Below are 12626 nucleotides of genomic sequence, written 5' to 3' on the forward strand. Positions count from 1 at the left end.
AATATTTCCAGATTTCATTCTTGTTATGGATCGGATTTTTGTCGGTGAGTCATGCCTCTCCATTGCTGCTTTGGCGCCCAATGCGTTGTGATGAGCCGATTTTTTGGATATATATAAATACACGTCTGTTTTAACCGTTTCCACCCACAGCCCCCTTTCTTCCTTGTTCTTTTTTTTTTTATAGTTACACCAAGGGGGAGGACTGTGGATGCTCGCAAGATGAGGGAGCCATACGTACCTTTCAGGGCAGTGAGTACCGCTTGGCAAGTCCTTCCAAAACATGTGGAATTTCTTCGAGTGCCGCGTGTTGTGGAGAATCGCTGTGAATTGGAGGCGCGAGTAATGCCGCTGTTTGGCACCACCATGCATTGTGAAGCGACCCATGTCTTGCCCCACTCGATACAGACATCTGGAAAGCGATCGGCCGGCGACTGCACGAAAGAGGCTGCATCAACCATCAGTGTTGAGACCACCGCGGGAATCATGATTGATGTTCCAGTTTTTTCCACAAGCACGTCTAAATCCGTGCACTTTACTGATATTAATGGATCACATGGGGAGAAACCGTTTGCTGACATCTCCTCAGTATGCTCGCATGATAACACATTTCTGCGCGATCTGGACACAGGGGAGCTGCTTCTGCCGCAGCCAGAGTCGCCTGCTTTTGTTGGAAGCAAAACCGGTGTGCGTCACGCGCTTCGCAGGCGGCGCAAGAGGCTTGTGGTACTGGGTGATAGGCGAGGTCGGTACCAACTTGTCGCAGTGGCGATTAGGAGGGCGGCTGACCAGCGAAGTGTCGTTGGTGGGCAAAAAGATGGTCGCTGAAGTGCCTCTATTTTTCTTCTTAAGAGCATCGTTGGAAAAACCATGAGGCGAGTTGGCAGGAAAAAATAAACATTTAAAAAAAGAAAGCTTTTTTGTTGTTGTTGTTGTTGTTTGGTTGATGAAAGCAGTTTGTTGGGACAAGACGTGGGGGGATACTTCTCGTGGTGTTGGTTTGGCCAAATGATTTTTTTATTGTCCTTTTTTCTGTTTTTTTTTGATTAGTGGCTTCAGTAGCGGAAAGGGCGTCTTTCACTTTTTCTCTGATTGCGTTTCTGCGTACGTTGGGCCCTCCAATAATATCGGCAAGGTGGGGAGGACGAGGTGTCCGCCAGCGTCCTCCCTTTTTTACCGCAGCCCCTGCCTCTCTGTTGCTTCGCGTTGCTGAGAATGGACGCGGCGTGGCAAAAGAATCCCCTGTTCCGGCTTCTGGCCTTTTTGGATATTGTTGGTTTGCAGCCCTTTTCGGCCCGGAGCAACCTCACCCGTGACGGGGACTTCCTCGATGTGGAGCGATGCTTTCACACCGGCAGCGTCATCCAAGACATCTTGTCTAGTGGGGTTCGTGCTCTCCGTGCCAACATCATGCGTCTCTTCCTGGATGAAGAAGAGCGGGTCCAAATGTTGCGGCTAGTGGAAGACTCGGCGGCATTTATTAAGAGTGTAATTGCACCGTCCTCACTTACTGCGTTCGTTGAGGCCGTGGAGAGTGATCTGCCAGCGTGGGCCCTTTTGCGTATTAAAGAGACGTTTGGTCTAACGGACAGTGCCACGACGGTGTCGGAGCAGTTTCTTATCGATGCTCTTGATCATTGGATGAGTCAAAGAACTCCGAGGGAAAATGATGCTCTGGTGCTGGCATGTGGGGTGCAGCCGGCATTGCTGGAGTCTGCGCGTGCCAGAGGGGATGAACTTCCACATGCCGTTGAGGACTTCATCATCGACGTTGTGTTTCCACCTCCGTCTTTGGATGAGGGGGAGAAGAAGGGGAAGGACAGGGTGCTTGATTGGCTGATCGCCTCCTACGAAAAGTGTTATGAGGCGATTGATGTTGACGAGGAGGAGGAGGAGGAGGCGGGAGAGGACACGTCCCCGGGCGAATCTCCCGAAAAGAAGATGCGGCTGGAAGAAGACGGGAGGGAACTTCTCACGGCGGAGAATCTTGACTGGTTTATGCGTGAGCGGCCCTCGGCCGTTCCGAGGGCAGTCCTGCGTGAGCGGCGACGGCCCCTCGACGACCCTGCAATCACGGAGTTTGAGCTGCAAAACCACTACACCGCGAATGAGCTCTCGGTTTTTGTAAAGGAGGAATTAGGGAGACGGCAAAGACTAAAGAAGGCGGATTGTGTCCGTGCCATTCTTAGGTATCACAAGCCAAAAACAGAGACATTGCGCCGTGAAGAGGCAAAGGAATTGCTTCCCAAAAACAACAGCAAGAAAAGTTGATGGACACGTAGAGAATAATGGAACGTCACGTGATATTTTCTCCATTTTTTTCTCTTTTTTTTTTTTTTTTTTTTTTTTTTTTTATTCCACTCAACTATTTATGATAAAGCTGGGAAAGAGCCTCTGTTTTTGTAATTTTTGTGTGTTTGTTTGTCTCTGAATCTCCTTTCTACACGGGGCTTTGTGTGCTCTTTTTTTGCTTTGGTGGTTAGCGCCGTGACAAGTGGACATTATTTTCTGCGAGAAAATGTTTGAAGGGCGTGGAAAGAATTGAGAAGTTCACTTTGTGTCTTCTAAGCCTCACGCCTTTTGATCATTGAATATTATTTATTATTATTATTATTATTATTCTTCCGGTCGAACCACCAATTCGAGGGGTGGGAATGAGGGGAAGGCATGAAGATTTCATGGAGATTTTTCGTTGGTTTTGTATCCCTTTTGTCTTTATTGTTGCCCTTCCCCAATCATCTTCTTGTTGGTTTTTTTTTTTGAATATGACGGGCGGGGAAGCGTTTGGATTGACTTTTCAAAGGGCATATTTATTTATTTAATAGAGAAGAAGGAACAACAAGGGCGTGTGGTTTTGTGATGCGCCTTCATGTTTAAAAGGTTTAATTTTACTCGATTTCGTTGCCCTACGAGGGTGTTCTTATCGCCTAAAAATGACGCCGCTTCCAAGACGCCGAGCCTTGAGAGCTTGGAGATTGCAATCCGTGACTTCACGCAGTCTGGCAGTTATCAGGACACGGGTAAACTGAAATCACTGCTGGATGAGCTCGTTCAGTGTGATGATCCACGCAAGGTGCGCCTATGCAAGGAGGCATGCCGTCTAGCCCACACAGCCGGCTACCATGCACGGTGTGCGGAGCTTTTTTTTAGTTGCCGTACGTTGGCGCCGCTTCCGTTGAGTGAAACTGTCATCAATGCCGCGGCATTCACGACGAGGCCGGAATACCTGCAGAAGTGTTTATCCGCTCTTGATAATGCTGATTTGAGCCAGGGCGCTTCAACACGTGGAATGCCCCCTTTTTTGCTGCTGCTGCTCCGTATCTATTGGCAAAGCACGCGGTGTTTTGTGCGAATCGAACATTCCCGTCCTCGTGCGAGGAGTATCAAGAACGAGGAGGTGGTAGTGATTTTGGATGCGATTGGGACGAACCGAGCGGAAAATTTGGCGCTTCTGGCGCAATACCGTGCCATCTGTGAAGAAGCGTTTCTTCTGCTTCACCTACCAGGGGAGGTTTCGTTTGATAGTTGGTGGTCAAATTCCAAACGTTTGGTGTTGTATCACGCAGAAGATGAGGGCGAAGCTGACGTATACGCGCAGCTCTTCTCATGGTGGGAGCGTTACCTTGGCGCCAAGTCGAGCGAGTGGTTTACGCCAATGTGCCTCGTGTGTATGATGCGCTCGTGTGTCAAGGCAGAACGTTGGGACTTCGCCATTCGATATGCGGCGTTGGCGGAAACTTACTTTTTATCGGAAAACAACTCACCAGATGATCTGCTTTTGCAGCAAACACTTATTTTTTTTGGTGCATCGATGCAAAGTACACGGGGAGCTGTGTTGATTAGGCGTATTCGTCATCGTTTTCCCGAATACACCCCTTCCATCCCCGTAGTGCACAGTGCGGTGCGAGTGGCGGGGGACGTAGCGGACGAAGAGCTGGCGGTGTGGTGTCTTCAGGCGTTACTCAGCGAGATACAGCCCATCCCACCGTCGTCGCAGGACATATTCCCTTGCCTTATTGCCCTTGCCAAGTGTAGAGCGACGAACTTCAAGAAGCTGCTTCATGCGCTGGAAGAATCTGGCATCATCCAACTGACAGGAGAGGAACGCCTGCATCTGGATTTACTGTTTATTCGGCACAGTGTGTTCTGTAAGGAAGAATTGGGCGAACGGATGGAGAACTACCTTGCACCTGTCACGGGAAGCAGTAGCTCTGCTGAGTTCTCAGTGCGGAATGTCAATCTGCTTCTTTACATACTGCAGGAATGTGAGCACCCCGGGTTCATGAATTACTACACCGTTTTGGGGAGGGAATTCCATAGTCGAGAAACGTTACTCGTGAAGGCGCAGTGGGTGGCGATTGCACTGAAATGGGCCATGTCGCAACCGGCGCTGGAGCACAGTGAATACAAACTTCTTGTGAAGGAGGCCCACGCTCTGCTTGACGCCGCGGTCGATGGTTCAAGCCCGGTTTCGCTTAGCCACAATCTGAAGTCCAAACTTCGCACACGGCTTGGTGTGGTGGAACAACTGTGGGGAAAAGGGAAAAGGAGCGAAGAGGAAACTGCGGGGCCAAACAATATGGGCGACATATCGCTTGCGCGGTTCTTGCGGCACCGTCATCTTCTTCCCCGAGTCCGCCCTCCGGAAGTGGGAGATGATGCCTTTCAAAGGATCAAACTTTGGCGTGTTTCTGACGTTCTGGCTTCGCTTTCACAACGAGATTGGAGAGAAGTCATCCAGCAACGCCGTTGAGTTCCGATGAAAGGGTACAGTACCTTTTGATTTTTTTGCTGTTGTTTGCCTCTTAGTGCGTGCCGTTTAATTAAAATTGGAATGAGCCTTGACGTCTTCTGATTCCTTCTCTTTTCCTCTCTTTTTCACTCTTTTTCTCTCCCGCATCCCGCCTGTTTTCGTTTGTCGGCCCTTTTTTTTTTTTTTTTTTTTTTGATGGCGCTGGTAGTGTGAAAGGCAAGAGATATCAAATGGGGTTTCATCATAGCAAGTCTTTGTCAAGCTCTACTTGCTTCGATGCGGTTATTAGAGCACGGCCCAAAATGACACCGGAGGACATTCCTTCATTACAACTTATTCCACATTCCGTGTACGCCTCGTTGTCGCTTCATGTCTATGGCAACCCCGATGCCCCACCAATTCCGAGTCCGTGGGAAGTCCTTCTTACGGCAACGAATGTAAACTTGGATAAAGAAGGGTACTTTGGCATAGCGTACATCAATAAAGAGTTGCGTCACTGCATTATCGCCCAGCGGGGAACAACAAATGCGCTAAGCCTACGAGCAGGTGTTTGGACTTACTTTGGTGAACGAAATATTCTGTTTAGCTTGGCGCGGCAGTTTTCAAAACAAGTCCGTTTATACCTAAGTGTCACACGGGGGGAAACACCAGAGTGGTTTATCAGTTACACTGGCCACAGCCTGGGCGCCGTTCTTGCGGCATGTCGTTCCGTAGAAGAACGCACGTACGCCATCACATTTGAGTCGCCGGGGTGTAAAACATTCATTGAGAAAACAATGAGCCCATTGAAAGCGGAGGACGCCAACATCATCACTTACCTCCGCTCCCCAAACCCAATCAACTCCCTTCGGCCCCAGTGTGGGTATGTCGTGCAGATACCCTTGGAATCTGAGCAAAGTAATTTGTTGCAACCTCGAACAGTGCCTTCCTCCATACTGCGTCTCCCTTCTATTCCTTCCCCACAGGAGTTTATAAGAGGACAAGTACCTCGTGTTGTCGGGATACCGGACATACAGCAATACGTTGGCAAAATTGAGCCACTTCTTCGTGAAATGTTGGAACACACGCAGCAGGTGCATGCCATGGTAAGCATTTTTACTCACTTTAAGGACGATGATGAACCCTCCAACGAGCAGGTCGTGTTGCGTTGGCCGTCCACTTTGATGCAATTTTTGGAATATTACAATGCAAAAAAGGCCTTGGAGGATCCTGTTAACAGAAAAACGAACCTTAGTGCTGCCTATGAGTCATTGATGCGGGACCTGTACGTCACGGCGGAACGACCCAAGAATAGCTTGCCTCTTCGATTCCTTGATGGGGACTCAATAAGACTTCTTCGTTTATGGTGGCAAGAAACACCTACAAGGCTGGCGAAACTGCCGCTCACATTGATGGATCATAAAGTACTCAACACCATCACCATTGAAGATGAGTGTATGTGTACCTCTGTTCTTACCGCTTTTCAGGCGAAACAATATCTTTCACTTCTTGTTTTCAGGCCTGAGATACACAAGTTAATTACTCAGTTGGAGTTCGATCCTCTACTGGGAAGCCGAAGCAAGCTTTGACGGGGTGGGTGAGGAAAAATATGGAGAAAGAAGACGAAAAGAACAAACAAAAAAAAAGAAAAAAAAATTAGTCCGTGTTTGGTTTAGTGTCGTGTGGACATATACAGTGCGTGTATACAGAAACTTGGACTTGTAATATTTTTTTTCTGTGTGTGTACGTTTGTCAATCGCAGGAATGGGGCCAAATTAAAAACAACAGCGAGGCGGGGGAAGATGGGGATCTTGTTTACCCCGGGGCGTTTGTCTATTTGTCGCCAATTCACATTCCCTTTCCTCTTATTCTGTATGGCATTCTGTGTACTGTGTGTTCTTTCAATTGGAATATTATTATTTCAGCGCCATCCGCACTCCCTTTTTTTTTTTTTTTTTTTTTTTTTCTGAGTGCATTTTGGCGAGTGAGAGGTGATGGATACGGGTGGCGGATTTTGCTTTCAAGATATCTCCGGCCTGGCGGAGTTGTTGGAAAAAAATGATGGTTTCAAGCGGCCTGAGGGACAAAAAGTGGGGTACAGCTTGCAAGAGGCAAATGCGGCGGGGGACGCTTCCTGCGGCGCCACGGCCGGTGCGTCGATGAAGGTAAACCCGTCAAGCATTCCTTTGCCTCCCACAGTCGTGGATCGGCAATTGCGCCTCCCCATTCCATCAGAGACCCGTGAAGCTAAAGAACTAGAGATAAAGAAGCGTCAGAAGTCAAAACCGAAAGGTTATGCCATTTGGACAGCGGAGGAACTTTTTGCTGCATTTCGTGCGCGTCATGACGCTACTGTGAAGCCAAAAGAAGGCGCAGAGCAACCAGAACACTCCATTGTGCATCAGGAAATTGTTACTGCTGAGGACGTTTACCTTGGGATAGACGCGAAAAGGGTCACTGGAGGACCATCTGGTCTTCTTGTGAAAATTGTCATGCCCAAGCTGGAGAGAATTGCCGATTTAGCCATTGCAGTTGATCCATATGAACTTCGTGTTTCCTCTTCAAAGTACTACCTGCGAGCTGCTCTGCCGCAGAAGGTGATTGCCGGAAAGGCGGATGCAAAGTGGGATAGCATCAATAAAACGCTGAATGTCTCCTTGAGTGTGGATGATTCGGAACGGCTTGTATAGACCCGCTTCACCCCATCTATCCCTCTCCGTATTGGTCTGATCGTGCCATGTTTGGTTTGTCCTTATTGCCGCGGACAAGTTTTTTTTTTCCACACCCCAGAAACACATTTTGTTGGTTGAGGGCTGAAAAGGAGAAGTTTTCAAGAGGAAAGGCATGAAAGGGCGGCAATGAGCAGTGTATATATGTATATATAGAGAGAGAAAGAGAAATGTGTCACAGAATTTTCATCCGCAAGGCCAAATCTATTGCAGTAGAGATGTTTTTTTTTTTTTTTTTTCGTGTGAGTGTGTGTGTGTGGAGGTGCTGTTATTTTCCTTTTCTTCTCTCTATTGGATGTGCCTTTTTTTTTTTCCTCCTTGTTTGGGGTTGACCCTCATTCCTTGCATTTCGCCTCTTGGACGCCTTGCGCGCCATTGCTGGACAGGGTGACGTGAGGAGGGGGAAACAAAAAAAAAAAAAGGCGGGCCGTGCTCCATTCTGAAGCCACGATGGACTACACAGACATCTATTTGCGGCAGAGAAGGAACGAAAACACCGCACCGCAGACACAGTTGAGTTCGGCAGGGGTGAAGGCGGCCACAGAACAGCGCGTGGAGCGCGTACTGAAGGGTGCCTTTTCGGTCCAAGAGCTCGTGGATCGAATAGAAGGACTTTCCACCCGCGTCGATGCGTTTGATGAAAAAATAGTGAATCTGACAAGGCTGGTGAAATTTGCCCAAGGCCTGCAAGAAGATAAAGAGGGAGATCTTCGGCGTCAACAACACGAATTGCGTTCCCGAATAAAACGACAGGAACAAATAACAGCCCAACTGCAGGAAGAAATTGCCATTTTGAAGGAGAAAGTTCCTTCTGCGATACGGGAGACGGTTAAAGAAGCTCAACAAGAAAACAGAAATGAGATGATAAAGGTACGTAAGGAAAGTGAGGAACAGCTGTATCAGCTAAAAATAGATCTCGAAGAAGCTGTAAAGACCGTTCAGAAAGATTTGGAGCAGAAAGTGATAACTGTGCAAAGGGAGATTACCACATCTGCTTCTTCTCAAAAGGAGACTCAAAATGGACTAAGTGAACAGCTGTCTCTTTTAGAAGAAGCAGTGCGGAGGCTTGAGGCATCCAGAGTGACCACTGAATCTACCCGCCTTGATTCTGTGGAGGCGACCGTGCGGCAGATGTCGGATATGTTGGATTCTCTGCAGCCCAAAGCCGCCGCCACTTCCAGAGCTTTGGAAGTGCTCGGGGAAGAACGGCAACGCACACATGACGCCATTATGAATGAGATTGAGAGCACGAGAGAATGGACAACACGAAATCTTCAACGCGTCAAGCAACATGTCGAAACAATTTCCACAGACGTCGTGCGACTCCGACACGAACAAGCGGATGTCGCGGCGCGGCTTAATAGTGTGAGTTGCCAGGCCGATGTAGAATACAAGAAACTTAGAACCCTGTTGCAGCTGAAGTCACGGGAAGCGGACGCCCTTGGAAGCCTCGTGGGGAAAGAGCTCGGAAGAGTGGAGGACATGAACCAGCGGCACCAAGGGCTAAGAACGGAACCCGGCGCCCTGAAAGGCATGGCGTTTTAGAGAATAATAACGGCGGATTTCCGTTCGTTTTGTTTTGTTTTTTTAGCCAAATTGGAAGGGAATAGGGGTTGCCCCTCTTGAAACTTTGATGCGCGTGCGAGGATTCTCACTGAGTTGCGCGGTGGCGTTGATATTTTGCCGCTTTTTTGTTTTTGTCTTTTTTTTCTTTTGTGCGCTTTTCGGTCATGAAGTTGGAAAAGTGAAGTTGGCATCTGGATTCCCACTCCCACTCCCAGCGAGATCCACGGAGTCACCATACCCAAGTGGTTACGGGGACTGACTCGAAATCAGTTGCGATCTCGCGCGCAGGTTCGAATCCTGCTGGTGACGGTTTTTTTTCCTTTCCAACCATTGAGCCTTTATTGAACACCGCGACGTCAATGGAGGGCAAGATGGCCGAGTGGTCTAAGGCGGGAGACTCAAGTTCTCTTCTATTCGTAGGCGTGGGTTCGAACCCCACTCTTGTCACTTTTTTCGCAATCGACAGCGCAGCGGGATATTTATTCTGGGCGCGTCACGTCCACAAATATGACACAATTGGCATCACAACAATCGCTGTTGTTGCGTGCAAATGCGGGCGCAAAATTAAGAAAGCGGGATGCTGGGCCCGCTTGTTATCATGGTCTGCATCCGGAATGCCTGCAGTAGGGCCCTGCCAAAATCCTTAAAGCAATCTGCGGGAACCCGATCTATATCCAGTGCTCGTGTCCACGATAACAGACTGCCAAAGGCAATTTGAGCCTGAGCATCCGCCTGGTGCCAATAATAACTGTATGCGCTCAGAAGGTCGGCGATGACTCCGGAGATGCCCTCATTCCATATGCGCGGGGCCCGGGTGGCGACGCCGAACGCAATGAAATGCAGTACCTGATCCACCATACCGGAATGCGCATCCAAGGAGGAGGTGCGGGAAGGCATATTCGTCAAGTGGGAAAGATGTGGTCTCCCCAAATTTGCCCTGAGACGCTTGGGTGTTAAACCGCCTCCTCACTCCCGTAAGAATGCGTTGGGGAAACGTGGACACTGACACGCCCCCAGCCATCAAACGATGCGGCCAATGTGGCCGCGTAGTTGCGCCAGCTTCGGGCGTGCGTGGGGATTCATCTGGCGGCCCTCTCCAAGAGGTGGGCGCATCTCGCTGACACGGCGTCTCCGCGTCCCGCAAGCAGCCTGCGCTTCCAGGGCGCTGAAGCGAGCCGACAAGTTAGCATGCGCCTCTTCCACATTAGAGTAACGCTGGGCACTCCAATGAAGGAGGTCCACAACGGCGTTGGCGTGGTCGGTGCCCAAGCGCTTTCTCTCAGCCATGATAAGCCCTGGCTGGACCCCCAACTCCCAATCCGTCCCCACACGATGGACGGGAGCATTTGGTTCTCGAAATTTGGTACTCGAGACGCCCAGAGATTCCCCAAGTGCCCCGCAACGGTAATATCCTCCCAGTGCTTGGCGATAGTCCCTGAAATCAATCGTAAGCCTGTCATGGTTGCGCCAACTGTCCGCACCGCATCGGACGGCCCCTGGCCATAAGAGCGGGTAGGCTGCACCTGGATGTCGCCGTGCTGGGCGCCGATGTCGCCCTACTCCGTCGCCGCGTGGGGAATCACGGTCATTTCATTCAATCAACTTGCATGAATTCGGTGACTATAAAAACAAAAATAATGGGAATAATTTAGTCCTGCCAATGTCGGTACCCTGTTCCCCCTAAAGTCGTGGTCTTCCAAACAGTCATAAAATAGGGGAAAATGGCGTAAAGAAATGCATTCATTTTATCAGGGAATAATAATAATAATTACGGCAACCAGCTTTCCCCTGCGATCACTCTCCTAACACGCTCCTAAAGGTAAAAAGAAAAAAAAAATAGAAGCATAAAGGAGGTCCTATCCCTTCTCCCCAGAAAAAAGGAAAAGGACACAACAATGGGGGAAGTCATTTTGGTTCAATGCGCCCAAGATCCACACACACACACACACACACATGCCAAAAAGAGCATTCATCCAAGACCCACATAAACGCAAATAAATAAATTCATCAGTTCTATTTTATGGCGGCCGGGTGGGTTGAAGCCCCCACAGGACGGCATTCCTTAAAATTCCCCTGCAACCACCGGAGTCCGCTCTGCGCGGGGTGTGGTGGTAGTAGTAGTGGTAGGCGGGACAAACAAAAGAAACTACCGTCAATACCTTGCAGCGCGCAGCACCATTGAAAACTAAATTAATTAATGCAAAACGAAATGCCGTGGTCAAACACGACGCGCTACCAAATACCTGACCCTACCTGAGCACACCTGCTTTCCGAATGCTTCTACGCATTCGCTGAGTTCAAAGAGAAACAGAGGCCGCGCTACAAAATCCTTTGCTCATAACCACAGCTAAACAAAGCAGGGCGCGTCTATGTGTTCTGAAGAAAGATTTCATCCATTCTCCCACACACCTTCTTCCCACAACATCGCCACATTCTCTTCCTCTATTGCCTTCTTTTCCCTTAAAAAGGGCAAAGGGGTTTAGTCAATATCCGAGAGCCTTTGCCGAGGGCGCTGAGGCAAGAACATCTCGCCGTTTAAAACCGTTGGTGTGTCAGGAGCGCCCTGCGGCATGTCACGAACATCCCGATTTCGACGGCTCTCCTGGAAGAAAGAATCATTTCTGCTCGGCTGTCCATCGTCGTCGTGTCCGCCCTCAACTCCCTTCTCGCCACCGGAATGCGCTTCACTCCCCTGTTGCTCGTCATTTCCCTCCGTCGCCGCATCGCCGTGGGGCGAGTTGCTCGCCTCGCCATCCTCAGTCAACAGGAAAAAACACATGAAGCAAAAAATCATCAACGTAGAAAATAAAAAAGACCCGAGAAGAACATACACCGGAATGAGGGCCGCATGGAGTGAAAAAACATCCCCAGCAGCACCGTGACGGGCACGGTCCAAGTCGTTCAGCCGCATAGATACCATTGAAACCGATGCAAGGACAAGGCCAACAGCAATAATGAACGGGATGGATATGACAAAAATATTGCAGCTGCCCGCAGAATTTCCTCGTAATTTGTGGATGAAAATTCGGTGCAAAGCCGAGTCAAGAAGTGTCAGAACACCAAAGACGTAGAATGGCAGCGCCAAAACCACAAAGTAATTTGTCGCAATGACCTCGTCCACGCGACACGCAATAAGAGCGCTGAATACCACCACAGAAATCCCTTTAAGAATACCCACAACAAAAAAAACATTCACGTACGCCCAAAGTCCGTCGTGTCCGCTATCCTTTAGTCTTTCACGCTTTTGCCTCGTGGGGAGCCTTGTAATGATGCCCAATAGAGTTGACGACGCCCCCACAACGTACAGTGGAGCCAGCCAGCGACGCCACGAATGAAAATTATTGCCGCCGCGCAAAGATGTCATGTCGTTTGCATCCTTGGCAACAGGCACAAGAACGGTGAGCACAATAAGAGAAAGTACGATCAGCGTCCACAAGAAGACTCCCACACGTAACGTGCACATCGACACGAAAAAAACAACCAGCGTTGGGATACCGATAATGATGTCAACAATGAACAGCGGTGAAAAGACCTTGACGTAGTTCCAATAGGCTTGACTGTGGTCGTTCACAGAATGAGCGTCCCGCGCCACAAGACGACCC

General features: G+C 49.3%; 7 protein-coding genes and 2 non-coding genes across 9 annotated transcripts, besides 16 other annotated features; 8 read left to right on the plus strand and 1 right to left on the minus strand.

The window, feature by feature from the left end:
- Positions 1-3655: part of a sequence feature (heterozygous, Esmeraldo-like haplotype) that runs on past the window's edge.
- On the plus strand, positions 220-825 carry Tc00.1047053507257.120 (hypothetical protein, conserved; the record flags this gene model as incomplete). The annotated part of the gene is made up of 1 exon (XM_809430.1): positions 220-825. One exon carries the CDS (start codon positions 220-222, stop codon positions 823-825), a length of 606 nt encoding a protein of 201 aa, XP_814523.1.
- Positions 918-937: a microsatellite.
- On the plus strand, positions 1213-2268 carry Tc00.1047053507257.130 (hypothetical protein, conserved; the record flags this gene model as incomplete). The annotated part of the gene is made up of 1 exon (XM_809431.1): positions 1213-2268. One exon carries the CDS (start codon positions 1213-1215, stop codon positions 2266-2268), a length of 1056 nt encoding a protein of 351 aa, XP_814524.1.
- Positions 1879-1907: a microsatellite.
- Positions 2313-2351: a microsatellite.
- Positions 2590-2618: a microsatellite.
- On the plus strand, positions 2867-4750 carry Tc00.1047053507257.140 (hypothetical protein, conserved; the record flags this gene model as incomplete). The annotated part of the gene is made up of 1 exon (XM_809432.1): positions 2867-4750. One exon carries the CDS (start codon positions 2867-2869, stop codon positions 4748-4750), a length of 1884 nt encoding a protein of 627 aa, XP_814525.1.
- Positions 3656-3886: a sequence feature (areas merged during assembly that could not be assigned to a particular haplotype. This can correspond to areas where the two haplotypes were merged or to regions with more than two copies in the genome that were merged during assembly.).
- Positions 3887-8749: a sequence feature (heterozygous, Esmeraldo-like haplotype).
- Positions 4845-4891: a sequence feature (CT-rich).
- Positions 4923-4944: a microsatellite.
- Positions 4981-6318, plus strand: Tc00.1047053507257.150 (hypothetical protein, conserved; the record flags this gene model as incomplete). Its single annotated transcript, XM_809433.1, has 1 exon — positions 4981-6318. The coding sequence occupies one exon, from the start codon at positions 4981-4983 to the stop codon at positions 6316-6318; it is 1338 nt and encodes a 445-aa protein (XP_814526.1).
- Positions 6333-6385: a sequence feature (A-rich).
- Positions 6671-6695: a microsatellite.
- On the plus strand, positions 6724-7419 carry Tc00.1047053507257.160 (hypothetical protein, conserved; the record flags this gene model as incomplete). The annotated part of the gene is made up of 1 exon (XM_809434.1): positions 6724-7419. One exon carries the CDS (start codon positions 6724-6726, stop codon positions 7417-7419), a length of 696 nt encoding a protein of 231 aa, XP_814527.1.
- On the plus strand, positions 7909-9003 carry Tc00.1047053507257.170 (hypothetical protein, conserved; the record flags this gene model as incomplete). The annotated part of the gene is made up of 1 exon (XM_809435.1): positions 7909-9003. The coding sequence occupies one exon, from the start codon at positions 7909-7911 to the stop codon at positions 9001-9003; it is 1095 nt and encodes a 364-aa protein (XP_814528.1).
- Positions 8750-9909: a sequence feature (haploid, Esmeraldo-like haplotype).
- Positions 9253-9333, plus strand: Tc00.1047053507257.190. Its single transcript has one exon. It is a non-coding gene; the product is annotated as a tRNA-Ser (tRNA).
- Tc00.1047053507257.200 lies at positions 9390-9471 on the plus strand. Its single transcript has one exon. It is a non-coding gene; the product is annotated as a tRNA-Leu (tRNA).
- Positions 9508-10839: a mobile genetic element.
- Positions 9910-12626: a sequence feature (areas not merged during assembly with more than two copies in the genome that could not be assigned to a particular haplotype).
- Positions 10650-10839: a mobile genetic element.
- Positions 10957-10978: a microsatellite.
- On the minus strand, positions 11504-12487 carry Tc00.1047053507257.180 (uncharacterized protein; the record flags this gene model as incomplete). Its single annotated transcript, XM_809436.1, has 1 exon — positions 11504-12487. The coding sequence occupies one exon, from the start codon at positions 12485-12487 to the stop codon at positions 11504-11506; it is 984 nt and encodes a 327-aa protein (XP_814529.1).

Source organism: Trypanosoma cruzi, genomic scaffold (assembly GCF_000209065.1).
Source record: "Trypanosoma cruzi strain CL Brener 1047053513421 genomic scaffold, whole genome shotgun sequence".
Taxonomy (NCBI): domain Eukaryota; phylum Euglenozoa; class Kinetoplastea; order Trypanosomatida; family Trypanosomatidae; genus Trypanosoma; species Trypanosoma cruzi.